This window comes from Hyperolius riggenbachi, chromosome 5, assembly GCF_040937935.1.
Source record: "Hyperolius riggenbachi isolate aHypRig1 chromosome 5, aHypRig1.pri, whole genome shotgun sequence".
NCBI lineage: Eukaryota > Metazoa > Chordata > Amphibia > Anura > Hyperoliidae > Hyperolius > Hyperolius riggenbachi.
In genome coordinates this window covers 342,214,574-342,235,260 of record NC_090650.1, presented here as the reverse complement: position 1 = coordinate 342,235,260, position 20,687 = coordinate 342,214,574, and the positions used below count along the sequence as shown (strand labels likewise).

Here is a 20,687-nt window from a genome sequence, read left to right as displayed (position 1 = left end):
TTAGAATAAAATAATTCTTGGCATAATGTCCCACCTAAAGAAAGCCTAATTGGTGGCGAAAAAAACAAGATATAGTTAATTTCATTGCGATAAGTAATAATAAAGTTATAGACGAATAAATGGACGGAGCGCTGAAAGGTGAAAATTGCTCTGGTGTTCAAGGGGTAAAACCCCTCAGTGGTGAAGTGGTTAAACAAACAAGACTGCTAATAGTTACAGTAGAAAAAAATATTTATTATACTTTGTTTTCAGTGCTGTACAACATAGGTATGCAGTGTGAAGTGGAAAAAACCCTGCAGAAATCAGAACCTCTTTTGCATGAATCTGCATAGACTCCCTACACTGCAATAGTTGCAGGCCGCACTGACTAGCATAGTCCTTCCTATCACTTAGGAGCTGTAGTATTCCAGTAATCGCTCATCTGTGGGCTTCAGGATCTTCTTTTCAGGCATGTTGACTACCCAGCCTGGCGCAAGGCCAAAGAAGATCTGTCGTGGGTCCTTGCGCTGGCACAGCATCTCGTACAGTTCATCCTTGGTAAGGTCGGGGAGAGTATAGCCATACTTCAGGGCAAGCAGTTTCCTGGCTTCAGCGACCATCACTGGATCTGCCAGATATCCACGCTTTTCAGCACTGGTATAATATTTTACCAAGTCCTCTGGAGGGAGCATTCGCTTAGGAATAGGTTTTCCACGCATGAAAAATGGGACAGGCTTACACAGAATCTCTGCATGGCGAAAGAAAGATGGTATAAACAACAACTAGAAGACACCACAAGCAAAAACATTTCAGGAATTCCATTTAATAATTCAACCACCCAATCTACATATACAGAGCAACTGCAGTGGAAGCACAATTACCGCTGCCACCTGGTGGTCGAAGAGGTACAGTGCAGAAGAGGACATGGTTGTGGACCAGGCGAATGTGCTCTGCTGCAGCCTGTGGTCTGCATATCGATGTCACCAGCACCTCCCCCTAGATTGTGCTGCCTGCATCACAATTTAAGTGGTCTCATGGTAGGACTGGCACTGGCTTTGTGCAAAGAGGCACTTGTAAGGTGCTGCAAAGCACATACGGTAAGTAATTATGCTCAAAAATCATTTCATAGGAATTACAGAATACCCTAGCAGCTCGGGGTGACCCAAAACCACAAAGTATAAGGGACTAAAAGACCGAAAAGCCCTCCTACTAAGAAGCAATGTTCAGTGTAATTCATCTTTTTAAAACATAAGGTATTTGCGATAATTCAGCTTTGAGTGCACAACTGTGGTTACCCACAATGCATCACTATTGAATACGTAAATTCTCTTTAAGCCCCTGAAGCCAGGGCTGTGGAGTCAGAGTTGGAGTCTGAGTAATTTTGAGTCGGTAGTTTAATAAACTAAGGAGTCGGGGTCGAGGTGTCGTAGTTGGAGCCATTTTGGGTACCTGGAGTCGGAGGTTTCATAAACTGAGGAGTCAAGAGTCTGATTATTTTTGTACTGACTCCACAGCCCTGCCAGAAGCCAGGCTTACATCCAGAACTGCTGGTGTATAGCAAGTCTACAGTTCAAATTTTACAGAGCCACATCAACACAACATGCAGACACCCTGTTTCAGACTTTTGTTCCTCCTCAGTGCAAGGCAGGGATTGATATGACTGACCGGAAAAACAATACAGGAGTAACTCTGGGTGACCCAAACCACTAGGAATGTATAGGGGACCACAAGAGACAGAAAGGCTCTCCTACTATAAAGCAATGCTCTCAATAGAGAGCGTGTTGGAGGGCCCCTGTTGGGTCTCCGGTTTAGGGGTCCTGATATGGCCTCAAGCTCTACATCCCCTAATGCTACGCCACTAACAGCTGCATAGAAAAAAAAAAAAAGGGTCAGGTGTACATTTATCCGAGTACTGTACAAATGTACTGTATTTTTCATCACAGTGTACCTTAAATGGCCGAGCCAGGAATTGCAACATTTGCTACCCAACATGATATTTAATAAATCCAGGGCAGGTTTTTAGCAGGGCTGTGGAGTCGGAATTGGAGTAGAGGAGTCAGAGAAATTTTGGGTACCCGGAGTCGGAGAATTTTATAAACTGAGGAGTCGGATGATTTTTGTACAAAATCCACAGCCCTGGTAAGTATTAGACTAAGGAGTCAGGATCGAGAAGTCTGAGCCATTTTGGGTACCCGGAGTTGGTGGTTTCCTAAGCTGAGGAGTCGGAGTCTGAAGATTTTTGTACCGACTCCACAGCCCTGGTTTTTAAAGATCATGAGAGACTATTAGTAAATAAAGATAAAGATGCACACACATTTATGCCAGTAACTTTCTGAAATGCTATTCGTCCCTCTTATGCCTATAGCTAGGTACACACGAGATAAAAGTCTTTGTAAAATGAAAGATCAGACCAATTTTACCCTTTCCATGTAGTATAAGAGCATAATCACACATCTATCAGATAAAAATATATGCAAACTGAGGATTTGTCTGTCACATAGGTTAGTCAGGGAGATTTGAAAGACTGATCTTTCTAAAGATGCTGTGCACATGCAAAATGCATACATATAGTCTGATATCTGGAAATCTCATACACACCTGGTATAACAGACATTCATCTGCAGATCAGTTTCATCCTGGTGGATCTGATCTGCAGCTGAATGTCTGTTATACAAGGTGTGTAAGATATCCAGACTATGTATGCATTTTGCAGGAACTGATCTTTTGCATGTGTACAGCATCTTTAGAAAGATCAGTCTTTCAAATCTCCCTGACTAACCTATGTGACAGACAAATACCTAGGTTTGCATATAGTTTTATCTGACGGGTGTACTCAGCTTAATAGAATAGACTGTGTAGATTATGCTCTTATACTACATGGAGGTGGTAAAATTGGACTGTGATCTCATTTTCCAAAGACTTAAATCATGTGTGTACTTCGCTTTAGTACGCACATTCAATTTTGATTGGCCAATCTTACCACTTCCATAAGCTCTTACCCAGGGCTGTAGAGTCTGTACAAAAATCATCCCACTCCAACTCATACTCCTCAGTTTATGAAACCACCGACTACACAGCCCTGCTCTTACCTACACATTGGCCAATGAAAACTGAATGTGTGTACCAGGCTTTAGCTTGGCCAACAGAATTGTGATTTTTCTAAGTTTACCATTTCTAATAATACAATTACACCAAAATACATGACAACTTACCAAGGCTGCGCGGGTCATAAAACCCAGTTGTAATAACTCCACCATTTTTTTCTATGGCTGCAACTGCCAACTCTGATGCCCACTGGACTTCAATGTTCACTTTGGCACAAAACAGGTCTGCCCCCTGAAAGAGACCAATGACAAATCATATTTATATATTAGATACTAGTTACACCAACCTATATTACATATTCATATACTATATTTTTCAGCATATAAGACGCTCCAGACTATAACGTACCTAGGTTTAGAGGGCAAAAACCAAGGGGAAAAAATATATATACACTAAACCTGGTGCACCTATGGTGCAGGGGCGTCTTGGAGATACTCATCCCCAATTATTGTGTCCCCTTCTGTTCCCCACATGTGCTCCTTTGCTCCCCCGTGTATCCCCCCTTCTGCCCTCCTGTGCTCCCCATGTGTCCTCTTCAGTACCAGTGTCCTACTTTGCTCCCCCGTGTCCCCTTTAGCACCCCGTGTCCCCGTTTCCCCTCCGTTCCCCCCCCCCCCCCCCCATGTTTCCTTCGCTCACCATGCATAAAATTAGCGACAGCGTGGCTCACCTCATCCATGGCTCCAGCAGCAATCAGACACCTCCCATATCTCCCCTAGTGCTGGCTTCTGCTGATTGCATCCGGTACTATGGAAACAGTGAAGGAGAGTTCTCTGATCGCTGCTGGATGAGGTGAGCTGCGCCGTCGCTACTTACATTTATACACTAGTATTTTCTGTATGAGTAATAAGCTGCACACCTGAGGCGATCAGGAGGCGTATACTTGGGATGGTCAATGAGATGGAAATAGTTCAGAGTTCATACAGGATCATCCAAATTCTACATACAAATTTAATAATCCTGCAAAGGTGGGGTTGGTCCATTTTCAAGCTGCATATATTTGCATAAAGAATTTCCATAGTCCTGTATGAACGTGGAAAGATTTGCATCTTACTGACCATCCCTAATGTATACACTCTAAACTGTTACCTAAAACTATCACAAAATGATTTACAATCTTCTCACACCATTGCATTGCAACAAAGCACAATAAAGTTGTGCTAAATCCTTAGGATGGGGTAAATTTCCTGCACAATTTGCCATTCATAGACAGAGGAAAAAAATGAAAAAAAAAAAAATAATTTCCAAACCCATTTGACAACTGAAAAGAAATACACCATACAGTTAATTATTCAGTGCAAGCAGTGTTGACAATTGAGAGCACCTCTACCTCACCCTAGTGGCCATTATTGGTTTCTCCACACAAATTCAGCTTTGTTTGGCTAAACAGAAATTAGAGGCGAGAGGCCAGACCCCTGCACTGCAGCAATGACTTGATGGATAAAAAAAAAAAAAAAAATATGACCCTAAAGGTACCCATAGACATGTTAGTTTGGTTGACAAAAACATTAACCATTATATAATTTAACTGAGTAATATTCCAAACAGTTACCTGAGGAACTGCAATTCTCTGCCAAAAACTTGGTGGCCTGGAGGAGGTATTGGCTGCAGGGTCAGGAGGGGTTAATTGCTGCAATACTTTGTGCAGTGTGGTCATTAACCCCTCCTGAGCTTTAAGTGCAGCCACTAACTTTTCTGGGTAGACTTGTACTTAAGTCGATAAAATAACTGGGTTGAATATTAAAGTTGACTTATACACGAGGATGACTTGTATTTGAGTATATACGGTACTGTATCAAGTAAGCACAGCAACCCATTTGCTGCTACAGGAGAACACCACCAGTTAGAGTTTGAAAAAATTTAACATGGGCAGTGAAGGTGGCCATAGATCTATTAATTTTGTGGCCCAATCAACCACCTGATAAAAAAAAAAAAATGTATTGAATTGCTGTAACAAACATGCTGATCGACGACTCAACCGGTCAGGCCAAAAAAAAAAAAAAAAAAAAAACAAAAGTACCAATCAAACATGCTGAGGAATCTCAGGCCGACATTGTTGATTGGGTGTGTGGCAGTAACGATGTGGGATATCGGTGCAACCAACCGACCGGTGCCCTGGGCTGCTATATCCCATCAAATGTAAATGCACCCCCCCCCCCCCCCCCATCATGCTTGTGCATTCAAATTGCTATTCCAGCTGCCGCAAGTCTCCGGCTGCTCCTGCTTCCCCAGAAAGTCCCCCTACGTGGCTGCTGTGTACAGCCGGTGGTGCATGTGTGATGTCACGTGTCACGCGGCATCCTTGGGGGTACCAATGGGGAAGCAGGAGAGAGAGAGGTCTGTCTCTTGGTTGATCTGCTCATGCATCGCCCATACCATTTCACAGTGTAAAAGGGCCATAAAAAGTGAAGCTTCACTGTATAGATGTTATTTTGTACATAAATGTTGCATAGTAATAAAAAGTGGCACAATGTGTTAGAGCTGCCATCCTACCTCTTCCACGAGCTGCACGCCATAATCTCTCTTTAGCGTCTGGATGGTCACTCCTCTGGCATTCACAAGCTGAGTTACATCTATTGGTTGTGAAGGATCCACTCGTCCCAGATCAATGAGGTACTGGAGCTTCCGAAGACTTAGCGGGTGATACTGCCGCCGGAAACTGCATGAAAGTAAATCAGGATATAAGCCAATAGGTAAAAATACAAAAAACTGCTGACAATCTAATATACATCAAGGGGCATTGAAAATAGATGATAAGGGATAGAGGGCTGTGGAGTCGGTACAGAAATCATCTGACTCCAACTTCTCAGTTTATGAAACCACCGCCTCCGAATGGAGGTGCCCAAAATTACTCTGACTCCTCAGTCCATACATGTCAAACTCCAGCCCGTCGGCCAAATCTGACCACTAGGGCCATTAGATTTGGCCCTCAGATGGTTTCCCCACTTTGCATTATGTTTGGCCCACCAGAGAAGCTATATTGGAGGGTAAGCCCTAAATCACCAGGGAAGCCATATTGGGGGAAGGGGGGGGGGGTGCACCGGACAGCACTAGATATCAGGGAACTGTATAGGAGAGGGAAAAGGGTCAGTAGACACCAGGGGGGGCTAATAGGCGCCAGGGAACTTTATAAGGGAGAGAGGTGGCCACTAGACATTGAGGTTGGCCAGCGACTTGGTACCACAGCTCAATTTCAGCCCACTTTGTATCTGAGTTTGACACCCCTGCCTTAGTCTAATATATACTAGGGCTGTGGAATTTGGTACAAATACCATCAGGCTCCAACTCATCAGTTATGAAACTTACAACTCCAGGTAACCAAAAATTGCTTAGACTCAACAGCCCTGAAAGGATATCAGTCGTGTACCTCATCTGGGGTATGTTAGCCCAGGGGGAGGTCAGAGTTAAGCAATTACAGGGGGAATACATTACTCGGGAAGGTTAAAGTTAGCCTGAAGTGGGTAAAAAAGTAATGTTAAGCCGGCACCATGTTTCTTACTAGTATATGACATTTTTACTGCAGTCTCAGTGCTCCTGTGTCACTTGTTTCCCAAGCCTGTATTCTTTTAACCTGGAAGCAGAGAAACAGAATCGCCCACTACCACAAAATGAGCACATTAGCTTTGGGCATCCGTGAGTTCCCGAATGGCGCATGCTCTCTGCATGTGAACGACCGCTTCTGAAATGGGCATGCTCAAGTTCAAAAACCGCACTTGCCCAGTAAAAAGGAAGCGCATGTGCACAAGCACTTTCTTTTACCGGGCATGCGTAGTTTGGCAACTCATGAATGTTCAGTTCAAAAGCATTCATTCGTGGCAGTGAGCACTTCCGTTTAACTGGTTCCCAGGGGTGGGGGGGGGGGGGGAAGAGTTAAATACTCACCAAGGTGGGGGGGTAGCAGATGGATGACCAGGAGACGGTCCTGGTCCATGTCCTGGACCCAACCACTGCTCACCAGGACCGGCTTCTAAGGTTCAGCTGAACTCCTCTCTGTGTACAAGTGCAGCCAACCCGAGGTGAGAGTGATAGAGGCTGACATTTATTTCATTTTAAGCAATACCAGTTGCCTGGCTGTTCCACTGATCCTTTGCCTCTACTACGCTTATGCTGGGAATACACAAAGATTTTTCAGTAGATTTACTGTCCAATCCATTTTTCCATCGATTTGCTTGTCAATTTCCATTCACTTCTATGAGAAAAACTAATGTAGAGTCGAAGTAACCGCTTTACTGTGGCGCGATAGACAGTGCAGGACCACAGGCAGCAAAACCCAATCAATGTAGAACAAAGGGGAGGTCCGCAACAATGTCTCCATTGTTCATCATAGCCGGCTATGATTAAAGAGAACCTGTACTGAGTAAAATTATTTAAAATAAACACACGAGGTAACTTCAAATGAACATTACATAGTTACCTTGCCATCAGTTCCTCTCAGAAGATTACCATTTTCTTCTTACAGTGATCCCTTCCAGTTCTGACAACATTTTGTCAGAACTGAAATATATCAGTTACTGTCAGTTATATATCAGTTGCTGTCAGTTACAGCTGAGAGGAGAACTGATGTGTCCATGTTTCCCTATGGCTCAAGTGGGCAATGTTACAGTTTAACTGTGTGCTGACCAGGAAGCTGTTATGGGGCAATAGCCATTTTCAAAATGGAGGACGGAGAATTCCCTTGATCACAGTGGAAAAACAGGATGCAGGAGAGGAAAAATAGATTGAGTAGTAGACTACACAAGAGGTAAGTATGACTTGTGTATGTTCATTTTGACTTTTAATGTTTAGTTCAGGTTTTCTTTAAGGACCTTGGTCCGAAACATGTCAGCTGCTCGGTTTTGGCTATATTAAGGATATGTCCTGAATAAAGATTTTCTCGTGGAGACATTATTGCGAACCTCCCCTTTATTCTATGAGAAAAACTATCGAAAATAAGATCGAACATGTCCGAAATGATCTATTGAACCATCTACCTGTCAAAATATCTCATGGTTTATTTCCAGCATTATGCTAGGTACACACCATACAATTTTCTGGCAGATTTACCCGCCAGTTTTTTCCAACACGTCCCATCTGAATGTCAATTTTTCGATCTTCCGGTCTTTTTTTAAAATAGTTTTTTTTTTTTACGATTTTCATAGAACGGAACAAAAATCAATCGAAAAAAATACTGTTAAAAGAAAGATCAAAAAATGTATTGAAATTCAGATCGGACATGCTGGAAATAATTGATCTGGCAGGTAAATCTGTTAGAAAATTGTATAGTGTGTACCTAGCATCAGTCATAGACCCTGAACAAACATGCAGCAGATCAGGTGTTTGACATTGTCAGATCTGACAAGATTGGCTGCATGCTTGTTTCTGGTGTGATTCAGACACTGCTGCAGCCAAATAGATCAACAGGGCTGTCAGGCAACTGGTATTGTTTAAAATGAAATATGGCAGCCTCCATATCACTCTAACCTCGGCCAGCGGAATGATTAGGCTAATCGCGGACCAAGAGCATTGTTTTCCCCACTAAACCTGCCACATGACATCACTTACAGTGGGTTGCAAAAGTATTTGGCCCCCTTGAAGTTTTCCACATTTTTTCACATTACTGCCACAAACATGAATCAATTTTATTGGAATTCCACATGAAAGACCAACAAAGTGGTATACACATGAGAAGTTGAAAGAAAATCATACATGATTCCAAACATTTTTTACAAATAAATAACTGCAAAGTGGTGTGTGCATAATTATTCGGCCCCCTTTGATCTGAGTGCAGTCAGTTGCCTATAGACATTGTCTGATGAGTGCTAATGACTAAATAGCTGTAATGTCAGTACAAATACAGCTGCTCTGTGATGGCCTCAGAGGTTGTCTAAGAGAATATTGGGAGCAACAACACCGTGAAGTCCAAAGAACACACAAGACAGGTCAGGGATCAAGTTATTGAGAAATTTAAAGCAGGCTTAGGCTACAAAAAGATTTCCAAAGCCTTGAACATCCCTCGGAGCACTGTTCAAGCGATCATTCAGAAATGGAAGGGGTATGGCACAACTGTAAACCTACCAAGACAAGGCCATCCACCTAAACTCATAGGCCGAACAAGGAGAGCGCTAATCAGAAATGCAGTCAAGAGGCCCATGGTGACTCTGGACGAGCTGCAGAGATCTACAGCTCAGGTGGGAGACTCTGTCCAAAGGACAACTATTAGTCATGCACTGTACAAAGTTGGCCTTTATGGAACAGTGGCAAGAAGAAAGGCATTGTTAACAGATAACATAAGAAGTCCCGTTGGCAGTTTGCCACAAGCCATGTGGAGGACACAACAACCATGTGGAAGAAGGTGCTCTGGTTAGATGAGACCAAAATGGAACTTTTGGGCCAAAATGCAAAGCGCTATGTGTGGCGGAAAACTAACACTGCACATCACTCTGAACACACCATCCCCACTGCCAAATATGGTGGTGGCAGCATCATGCTCGGGGGGTGCTTCTCTTCAGCAGGGACACAGAAGCTGGTCAGAGTTGATGGGAAGATGGATGGAGCCAAATACAGGGCAAACTTGGAAGAAAACCTCTTGGAGACTGCAAAAGACTTGAGACTGGGGCGGAGGTTCACCTTCCAGCAGGACAATGACCCTAAACATAAAGCCAGGGCAACAATGGAATGGTTTAAAACAAAACATATCTATGTGTTAGAATGGCCCAGTCAAAGTCCAGATCTAAATCCAATCGAGAATCTGTGGCAAGATCTGAAAACTGCTGTTCACAAACGCTGTCCATCTAATCTGACTGGGCTGGAGCTGTTTTGCAAAGAAGAATGGGCAAGGATTTCAGTCTCTTGATGTGCAAAGCTGGTAGAGGCATACCCTACAAGACTGGCAGCTGTAATTGCAGCATAAGGTGGTTCTACAAAGTATTGACTCAGGGGGCCGAATAATTATGCACACACCACTTTGCAGTTATTTATTTGTAAAAAAAAAATGTTTGAAATCATGTATGATTTTCGATCCACTTCTCACGTGTACACCACTTTGTATTGGTCTTTCACGTGGAATTCCAATAAAATTGATGCATGTTTGTGGCAGTAATGTGACAAAATGTGGAAAACTTCAAGGGGGCCGAATACTTTTGCAACCCACTGTATGCACTGCTCCAGTGGCCCTCTGCCATAGCAACAGAACACCTCACTAGCCTCTAGTCTGTACAGCATTAGCACCGCACTGTTGCCAGAGGGTTTGGTAACAATTCCTTGCTGGGGACATTCCTTCCCTAAAGCGGTTTAACTTTGTAGCTCTCAGCACACTGCATGCAATTCCGGATTTTTAATCTATTTTCAAATGCGATTCTGATTTTTAAATCGGTACTGCATGCTGCGTTTTTTCTGCTTTTCCCTTTTGATAGCATCCAGGGAAAAATCGGAATCGCAAATATGATTTGCAGTGTGCAGTGTGCCTTACACCAGTCCACCTCATGGGCAAACCTAAAGCACTCCCTGGCAAGGATCTTTACAGAGATGGCAGCTGGTCAGCTCAAAAAACTTGTCTGGCAAACAGACTGAGTAACTGCTATACATACGTGTACACACACACACACACACACACACACACACGTGTTCCCTGCCTTACTGTAAGTGACTGTTACCTAGAAAGAAAGTCATTTGTAGCGCATTTTATTTTTGGACAAAGGTACATCTTATACATGTGTACACATGCTTAAAAACAGTGTTTTCCTGATAGAAGATTGTTCAGGGAATACAACAATTGAAAACCGATTTAGTTTAATACAGGGCTGAGGAGTAGGACAAAATACATCAGACTCCTCAGTTTATGAAACCACCGACTCCAGGTACCCAAAATTGCTGCGACTCCTTAGTCTAATTCTTACCAGAGCTGTGGAGTTGGTACAACAATCATCTGTTTCTGACTCCTCAGTTAAATTGAAACCACCGACACCAAGTACCCAAAATTGATCTTCAACTCCACAGCCGGGTTTAAACAGACTGTTTGACTTTATGTTTTCAGCACATCGATCATCTAATCCAATGTTTTCCAAACCTATCCTCTGAGCCCAACAATGCATGTTTTTCAGGTTACCCCTTACCTCACACGTGGGGTAATTAGTGTTTCCACTATAGGGAATCCACACAGCTGAGACACCAATTACCCCATGTAAGCATATGAGAGTTAAAGAGAACCAGAGACGAAACACCCTCATGTATTTTATTACATTTATCAGTGGGAACATGACAGTAAACACCTACCCTGCTTTTAGTTTCATTCTTAAATGCTTACTTAGTTTATTAGTAAGTCTTATTAGCTCAGTCTAGGTTTGACCTGGAATCATTATAGCTGAGTCACTCTTCTGTGGAGTCTTTTCAAGCCCAAGCCTGCCACCTCCTGGCTCAGATTTCCTGCTTTGCATACTGAGAGCTGTGATGACATAAGAGGGGATGCTGCTGCTGAGAGAGAATCTCTGAAACAGACAAGTGTGGCTGCCTGCAATATGATCTGTGTGCACAATAATGATGACTGCAGTTTCATTCCTATGAGAGACACTTCCTACAGGCAGCTGCATGTCATACCAGAATAAAAGCACACAGATGAAAGACTGCAGCAGCCTTTCTCATATAGCCTAGACAGCACATCCAGAACAACTCATAACCCGGAAGCAGAAGGGATATGAGCCGGCGGCCATATTTGATTTTCCTGAAGCAATAATGGATAAACACTAAAAAAGGCACACCAGAGCGGCGAAATTATCAGGTAGAGCATTTATTCTTTACAAGCTATCGACTGATGTTTATTTTGTGTGAAACGTTCATCTCTGGTTCCCTTAAAGGGCAAATAAAGTGAGCAATATGGAGGCTGCCATATTTATTTCCTTTTAAGCAATACCAGTTGCCTTGCTGTCCTGCTAATTGTCTGCCTCTAATACTTTTAGCCATAGACCCTGAACAATCATGCAGCAAATCAGGTGTTTAACATTGTCAGATTTGACAAGTTTAGCCGCATGCTTGTTTCTGGTGTGGTTCTAACAACTGATGCAACTGGTATTGATTAAAAGGAAATAAATATGGCAGCCACCATATCATTCTCACTACAGTTGCCCTTTAACTTCAAAACATCTGCCTTTGGTGGGCTACAAGGACAGTTTTCAGAAACACTGGATTAGATGATAGATTTCAGAAAATATTGCATTGTGCAGCTTACTTCAAAGACTTTACCAATCTACAAGAACTGGCGGAACATTTTATTGAACTATCCTAGTGTATATACCTGTGTCCCTCATTGAATCCATACTTTGGAATAACCAAGTAGAAAGGAGTTTGGCCTCCCTCAAACCCCAGGTAAGGTTTAGTCCCCCTCTGGGTTTGTCCTTTGTGGCCTCTCCCACTTCTGTTACCGCCATGTTGGCCACGCCCTCGCTGTCTCTCCTGAAAAGAAAATGAGGACATTAGAATTTACATATTTTCAATACTTAAAGTGGTATAAAACTCAGTATTTACTCTTCATTCTAAAAGGATTTACAGCATGAAATCTACTACCACCAAAAAACAAAAAAAAAAAAAACACAGGGCTGGTTCACACTTAGCGCTTTTCAGCTCTTTTCTGATCGCCGGCGATCAGCAAAGCGCTGCCACCAACATATCTCTATGGATACATTCACACTGCATTTGCAATTTTTATCAATCCCAAACGCGGTGCATGCAGCGTCTTTGGAGCAATTGTGCTGTGATTCTCAATCTATTGAAGTGGAATCACAAGCGCATTTCCGCATACCTCATTTTATGCAGTAGGGTATTGTACCGTGTTAGCCATCAGTAAAAGCAAGAAGTTTTAAATCAGGATGGTACCATTTATTGGCTAACTAAAACTTTAGTTAGCCAATAAATGGTATCATCCTGATTTAAAACTTCTCATTTTATGCATTACTGCGCAGATGCTTTCCCGGTGGCCGAGCATCCTTGATTGCGCGCCTGCAGCTGGTGACGTCATGTGCGTGTGCAGAGCGCTCCTGGCTGCGGGCGCGAGATGGACGCGCGGCCGCCGGTAAAGCATCTGGGCAGTAATGCATAAAATTACATATGCGGTAATGACCCAGAGGTCATTCCCCATAGCTGTTCGCTAGAGAACAAGTTCGGGCCATCTCTACTGCTGAAACTGAACTGCACTGATCTGAGAAGCAAAGAGAGGAGAGAAATGATCACTACTAGATTTAATATATAAATACAGCAGCTATGCAATAAAATGCAATAGCAGCTTTCAGAGCAGCTAAACTGTACTTTGGGCAGTTATTTGAAAACAGAAAATTACTTGTGCACATAAGTAAACTGTGTGGGTAATAAAAAGTAGGAAAAACACATTTTGAATGTTATGTCAGTGTTTTATCCCATTTTAAACAGGAATATTACGCTTGGCAAAAGTTTTTATAATGTGTAATAAAACATCCCCAGACAAAACAAAAGATATCTAGGGAGAAATCCATATATTCTAAATAAAAGTTGGACATACAAATCTTCGATGGCTGATAACTATCTGATATTGATCATTTCATCACCCATGTCCCATTATGCTAGGTACACACGTTACGTGTTTTCATTAGTTTGATCATTTCTGTCATGTCCGATATTACTTTCATTACTACAGAGGAGCTGTGTCTTTCACACACACTTCTAAAGTTACTCCGTTTGTATTTTTGCCCGAGGAAGCGGCTTGAGCCCGTGAAACGCGTTGCGTATTTTTGGAGTAAGAATTCAAACTTTTGTTCATATAGATTTTGTGTTTGTCCTAGGGAGGCAAGTCCACCCTTACCCCCCCCCCTCCCATCTTGTTTTTAAATTTGTCATTTTTATTCTGTTGGCGCCTCTGTAGGATATTACTTTTGATCGTTTTACCACTCGATTTCTCATAGAAGTGAATGGAAACTGATTAGAAAAGATAAGAGAAGCGAGCAGGAAATCAAGCGTAAAAACAAATTAAAAATCGATCAAGTGGCAGAATCGACCAAAAAACCCGTAACACGTATACCTAGCATTGCAAATTGGATGGAATCTCAGTAAAGATTCGATCTAACATCCCTCTCCCTGTCACAAGCTTTGCACTGCATGTTTCAGTACAAAGCTATGAAGCATTGCCTTGTGCCATGCCTTGCTCCCTTCATCAGAAACCACCGAATAATTGACTAACAGCTGCTATATGTGGATATCAACATTGAGTACATTTTTTGTTCATCATTGCTAATGAACCAGGAGTTAATTCTTATACAAATGCTAGATGACGCTAAGCCTCTACCAAGAATCCAAGTGTGTACAGACCCCCTTGATGTGCCGGCAAGCTATCAGCCAGGCAAAAGCTGACAGAATTGTTCTCCTACTCACCCTGCCCGCTCTGTGTTGCTGCATTGTGCACCGTGTCATCGGCCCTCCATATCAACAGAGCGCATTGCTAGCCTATAAGCTAGTGGTGCATCTGTATAAAACTCAGCCCCTACTATCAAAGGGATGAAGTCCAGATCCCTTTAGGCAACAGTAATTGCATGTGTATGCACCTTTAGGCTTTGTTCACATCTAAAATCAAAATCGCCAACAGGCGTGCTTTGAGATTTTGAGTGTGATTTTTTTTTTTTTTTTTTTACCCTTCCCAGCGCTTACCTGCACGCTACAATTTTTTTGAGGCGATTTCTGTGCGGCGGACAGTTTTGTTAAGTGCTTTTTTAAACATTGCACAGAGCGATTTTTTTTTACTTCCTGACAAGTCAGGAAGTGAACTCTTTGACCCGGAAAATAATACAATGTATTCTTAAAAGCGCAAACGCAATCTCCACAAAAGCGATTTTGTGAGCGTTTTGCGTTTTTTCTATACCTTCCAAAATCATCCAAAAAATTGGAGCAGTCAGCGCTTTGGTCAACGGAAAGCTGATGAAACGCGCAGAGATATGAACTGTCCCATAAGGATTCATTGCACAAAGCTTTTAGGCTCCCTGCACACGAGTCCTATTCCGATTTGTTATCGTTACTGCATGCTGCGTTTTTTCCTCGTTTCTGTTTATTGCATTCATGGAAAATCGGAATTCCAAATCGGAATCAAAATCAGAATTGCAAATCGGATTTGCAATGTGCAGGGAGCCCTAAAGGAATTATCAGGCCAAAAAAAAAAAAAAAAAAAAAAAAAAAAAAAATATGAGTTTCACTTACCTGGGGCTTCTACCAGCCCCATGCAGCCATCCTGTGCCCTCGTAGTCACTCACTGCTGCTCCAGTCCCCCGCTGGCAGCTAGTTTCGTTTTTGCCGATCTCGGGGGCGGCGGACCGCATTGCATACATTCTTACGCATCCCCGCTGGTGCAGGAACTTCAACACAAATTTTTACGCTTTAGTGGTGCAACAAGTAAAGATTTACGCGTTGCACCACTAACGCGTAAAAATGTATGTGTTAATGTTCCTGCACCAGCTGGAATGCGTAAAAATGTATGCAATGCGGCCCGCCGACCCCGAGGTGTGAACAAACCCCAATTGAATGCTTATGCACCTTTAGTGACCAGAATGGCCTACACATAGGAAATATTTTCTGTACATCTGCAGGCATGGAAACACACCCCTGTGGTGCTGGAAATGCATGCAAAAATCGCACACAAGGCTATTGGCTGCATTGTAGAAACGCAGCTGAGTTTTGCACGGTAATGTTTTAAAAACGCACAACTTGCAGCTTATTCTCAGCATACTGTATGGGGATTGCATGCGATTAGCACACAATGCTTTCGGGAAGGGGGGGGGGGAATGCATGCGATTCACATGCATTTTTTCCCCCGTAGGAAAAATAAGATACTGTATTTTTCTCTATTGAAATGGGGAGAATATTAAAGAAAACGCAAACGCATATTAACCACCCAAAAAAAAAACCCACAAAAAAAAGGTAGAAAACTCCTGGTTTTCTACGCAGGAAAGTGTGCTTCCAGCCTAAAGGTGGCCACACTTTTTTCTTTTAATTTAAATCCATTCAAGCATTACAATCCACTTTTGCCCTTGATGGGAAGTTTCGATTAGAATCTGAGGTTCCACACGTGTATTTTCAAGATTGCTGCAATTTTGGGATAAAAGATCATAAACTCAGAAAAAAATGGTTTGTTAGCAAAATTGAGAGAAAAAAAAAAGTGTACTGAATAGTTAAACAATTTTTTTCAGGTTGAATACAATGTCACAATCCATCACACACACCACACAATTCTTGATAAAATTGGTCTGAATTTTCCACCATATCCAATCTCAAAAAACAAATAAATTGGGAAACTCGATCAGATTTCTTGATCAAAAACAAAAAAAAGCTTTTGATTTTTCGGTACAATCAATTGTATTTTTTCGAATCGGTGTAAAATTGGATTTTTATCTGTATGGTGTGTGGTCACCTTAAAGGACTACTGGGGGGGGGGGGGGGGTTGGTTGGTTGGTAGGGGGGAAAAAAGGTCGGAAATTCTAGAAGTGAACTGGAGGCGGAGATCGGAGCATCGATAAGTGGCTGCGCGGGCACAGGATGTCTGCGAGGGACCATTGAAGCCCCGGGTAAGTTCAACTCTTTTTTTTCCCCTACAGTACTCCTTTAAAGGGAACCTAAACAGAGGCATATGGATGTTTCCTTTTAAACAATACCAGTTGCTTGGCAGTCCTGATCTCTTTGGCTGCAGTAGTGGCTGAATCACACACCTGAAACAAGCATGCAGCTAATCTAGTCTGACTTCAGTCAGAGCACCTGATCTGTATGCTTGTTCAGGGGCTGTGGCTAAAAGTATTAGAGAAACAGGATCAGCAGGAGAGTATGGCAACTGGTATTATTTTAAAAGGAAAAATCCATATCCATCTCAGTTTAGGTTCCCTTTAAGGGTACATACACACATCCAATATTGATTGGTCAACTTTACCAGTTTCATGTAGTTTAAAGGCTGCCATACACTGGTCGATTGCCACCAGATCGACCAGCAGATAGATCCCTCTGATCGAATCTGATCAAAGAGGGATCTATTGCTGCCTACACTGCAAACAGATTTTGAATCGATTTTACTATGAAACCGATTCACAGCCTGTGGAGCTGCCGCTGCCCCCCCCCCCCTCGCATACATTACCTGATCCAGGCGGAGCGAGTCCCGTCTCCGCTGTCTTCTCCGCTCTGGGCTCCAGCTTCACTTTACTTCCTGTCGGGGGAAGTTTAAACAGTAGAGGGCGCTCTACTGTTTAAGCTTCATGTCGGACAGGAAGTGAAGCCAGCCAGAGCCCAGCGCGGAGAAGGGACCACGGGGTCACGCGCCGGCAGAACAGGTAATGTATTGCCGCAAGCGTCAGTCGTCGGATATTCGAACGCCGCTATCGACGCACTCCCGACCCGCCGGCGATCGAGCGATCAGCATTTGCATTTCGGACGGAAATCGATCGTTCGATCAGCATTTGCGCAATGATTTCACATCAGATTCTATCACAGTGATCGAATCTGCTGTATATTGGCGGGAAATCGTGTAAGTGTATGGGCCCCTTAAGAGCTTACCTATATTAACTGTTCAGAATATTCAAAATCTGTTGCCCCTCATACAAAATGGAAGTTGTAAAATTGTCCGCTGATTGGCCAACCAAAATTGGGTATGTGTATTAGGCCTGAAAGATAAATCGAATTTAAACCGAAATCGCGATCACCAAGATCACAATTTCGGAATCGTCAAAGAGCCAATTATTGCGATCAATTCATTTCCACGTGGGGAAGTTTGAAGAAGTGGCTTCAAACTTCCCCAAAGTCCCGATGCGTGTGGACCGCAACGTTGGACAAACCTTCCGCACAAGTCTAACGCTGTCCATCCTATATCACCGACTGCTGACTCTTGTGCTTGGCAAAACTTTGGGTTCCTGTATGTTGCATGACATACAGGAAGTATTCCATGCATTAGAGCCTGCAGGAGGCGAAGTAGATAGAGGGCATCGCTGGACTTGTGCTGGAAGCTATGTCCAGAACTGATGCAGCTTGGGGGACAGAGGAGGCACAGAGACACAGAGTGGGCACAAAGGCACACAGAGGAGGCATAAAGAGGCAAAGGGGGCACAAAGAGAGACAGGGGGACAGAGGAGGAACAAACAGGTAAAGAGAGGGAACAAAGCTTGATTTGAAGGAAATCGTGAATCGAAATCGCAATTTCAGACAGAAATCGCTCAATTCAATTTTTTCCTAAAATCGTTCAGGCCTAATGTGTATGCACCCCCAAGCCCTGAACAATACCAATATTCACTGCCATCAGAGAAACGAATGTGTTATTGCATGTGAAAACATACTATGCAGTATATAGTGTGAACAGAGTCTAAATGTGCCTTTGTAGGTTTTCATAAAGTATCAATCAAGCTCCTTTCACACAGGTGAATTCACCGCCTGACAGTTGCTCTCCTTCACCGGCTGCGCACTTGTTAGTGCTTGTTCTTGGCACCCTCCCCCATAAAGTCAGATCTGAGCGCGGAAGCAGCCGTGCGCAGACTAAATGTGTCGCAGTTCTCCACCGAGCAGTAAAGCCACTGGGTGTCAGCACTTGACACAAATGGTATTACTACCGCTGCAATTTGGCTGCATTGAAATTGCATCTGAATTGCACTGGCAGACAAGAGACAGAACTGCTCAGCAAGCGTGCAATTCAGCCCCCCATCTAAAAGAGGCCTAAAGGTGGCCATTCATCAGGCGACTTGGCGGCCGATCGGCAATACGATTCGATTAGTATAATCAAATTGGATGAAAATCGGTGCATGCCCGACAAAGCAACCAATTTCAGGACGAACATTGGTCGCATTGTCAATCGCTCATGCTGCAAGATGTCTGGGGCGAAGTTGGTTGGTCGGGTGTGCGTCGGTACGGTGCCCGATTTCAGAACGAGTGACAACACCCCCCCCCCCCCCCCCCCCCGCAATGTATAAATGTAACCCCACCCCCCGTGTGCATTTATACATTACATGTCCTGTAGCAGCCTTCCGCATGGTGTCCGCCCACCTCTCCACTTTCTACGCTGGCGGCATATGGCATCTGACGTCAGGCACTATGCAGCTGCTAAACTCTGGAGAGATAGACGGAAACCGCACAGAGGCTGCTACAGGACAGGTAATGTGTAAATGCACACAGGGGTGGGTGAGCGGCGATGCGGCGGGCTCAGCCAATTCCCTTCAAGATTTCATGCTGGAATCGGCCTGCAGTATGTGGACAGCTGTGTCTAGAGACAAAATCATCTCTAGATTTGTTTACAGATAAATTTGTCTCTGTTGAATCTGCCCATAATCTGCTGATGTATGGCTACCTTAAAGGTGGCAGCCATACATCTAGCGAATCTGATTAAAATCAACAAAGCGACCAACTTTAGTATAGTTGATCGAAAGTCGATCAAGTAGTGACCCACACACTACAAGCAATACACCTTCACTAATTGGTCTGACCCATGTTGTGTCTCCATGCTCTGAATGCAAAAATCAATTTTGAGCCGATCTAATGATACGTAAACAGTAACAGATTTCTGTGCAGTTGACTGAAATATCTTCCATCCTGCTCAACTAAGCTGATCGATTCAACACTTAATCGATTGGACATTTTGGAACACACTATTCGATAAAATGATAGAATCGAATGGTCATAGAGCAAAATTGCTAGATGTATGGGCACCTTCATACACGTGAGCACTGCAAAAATTGCTGCATTCTTCAGCTTTTTAAAAACACAAAAAGTCTGAAAGCTAATATGGATTTTCCTATCAAAGGTAAAAAAAACCGAAAACACCTGGGACCACATTTCCATCTGCGGAAACTGGCTACAGATGATTTTGCGCATTTAGGGCCTGTACACACTGCTGCGCTTTTAAAATTGCATGCGCTTTTTAATCACAAGGTCTTTTGAAAAAAATCATGAAAATCGCAGACCTGTACACACTGGTGCGATGCGATTTTTCTATTTTCATTAGGGCTTTGCGATTTAAAAATCGCAAGCGATTTTAAAAGTGCAGCAGTGTGTACAGGAACTGTGTCTGTTTTAACACATACTTCACCCACCACAGACCTCAAGCCTTTGCTGGCAATCTACAGCAATCACAAGCACATTGGAGGGCAGAGAAAGAGTGAGAGGGTTTATCAAATTAGTAAAATGAAGGTAGGTTATACAAATTTAAGGGCTGATTTATGAAGACAAGGGAAATAAAACGAATGGCAAAAGCATTTCAGCTTTCCTTGCACTGGTCCTGATAAATCAGTGTGTGATCAGGCAAGCAGCTGTGCTGGGACTGAACACTACAGCATGCTGGTACTTGCAGTGCTACAGCTCTTGTACAGAGTAATGGCTGCACCTCCCCAGCAGCAGCGCTCTCACCCTCTGTCTGGCTCCAGGGTTCGGTCTCAGGTTGGCCAGGGACACCCGAGGAAGAGTCTTCAGCAGGTCTCCTGCCTTCTTCCCACTATTACTACCAGAGGCGGCCATGCTTGCATCCTGAAGGACGGAGTGACAGTCAAAACCACGTGACCACGCCTGCCTCCCATTTCCGCCTGTAATGTGCTGCTTTACGGCTACCGCGTCACACCCCAGCTGATTCCGCCATGTTTGTGTTGGGCACAGAGCAGGGAGGGAGG

The 20,687-nt window shown here is 43.4% G+C and overlaps 1 protein-coding gene across 1 annotated transcript; it reads right to left on the bottom strand.

Moving 5' to 3' along the window:
- Window positions 1-213: 213 nt before the first annotated feature.
- On the bottom strand, window positions 214-20,651 carry MRPL15 (mitochondrial ribosomal protein L15). Its single transcript, XM_068234772.1, has 5 exons — window positions 20,431-20,651; window positions 12,350-12,507; window positions 5,578-5,743; window positions 3,192-3,315; window positions 214-727 (listed from the first exon to the last, which is right to left on the bottom strand). Exons 1-5 carry the CDS (start codon window positions 20,536-20,538, stop codon window positions 390-392), a joined length of 894 nt encoding a protein of 297 aa, XP_068090873.1. The 5' UTR covers window positions 20,539-20,651; the 3' UTR covers window positions 214-389.
- Between the last annotated feature and the right edge of the window lie 36 nt (window positions 20,652-20,687).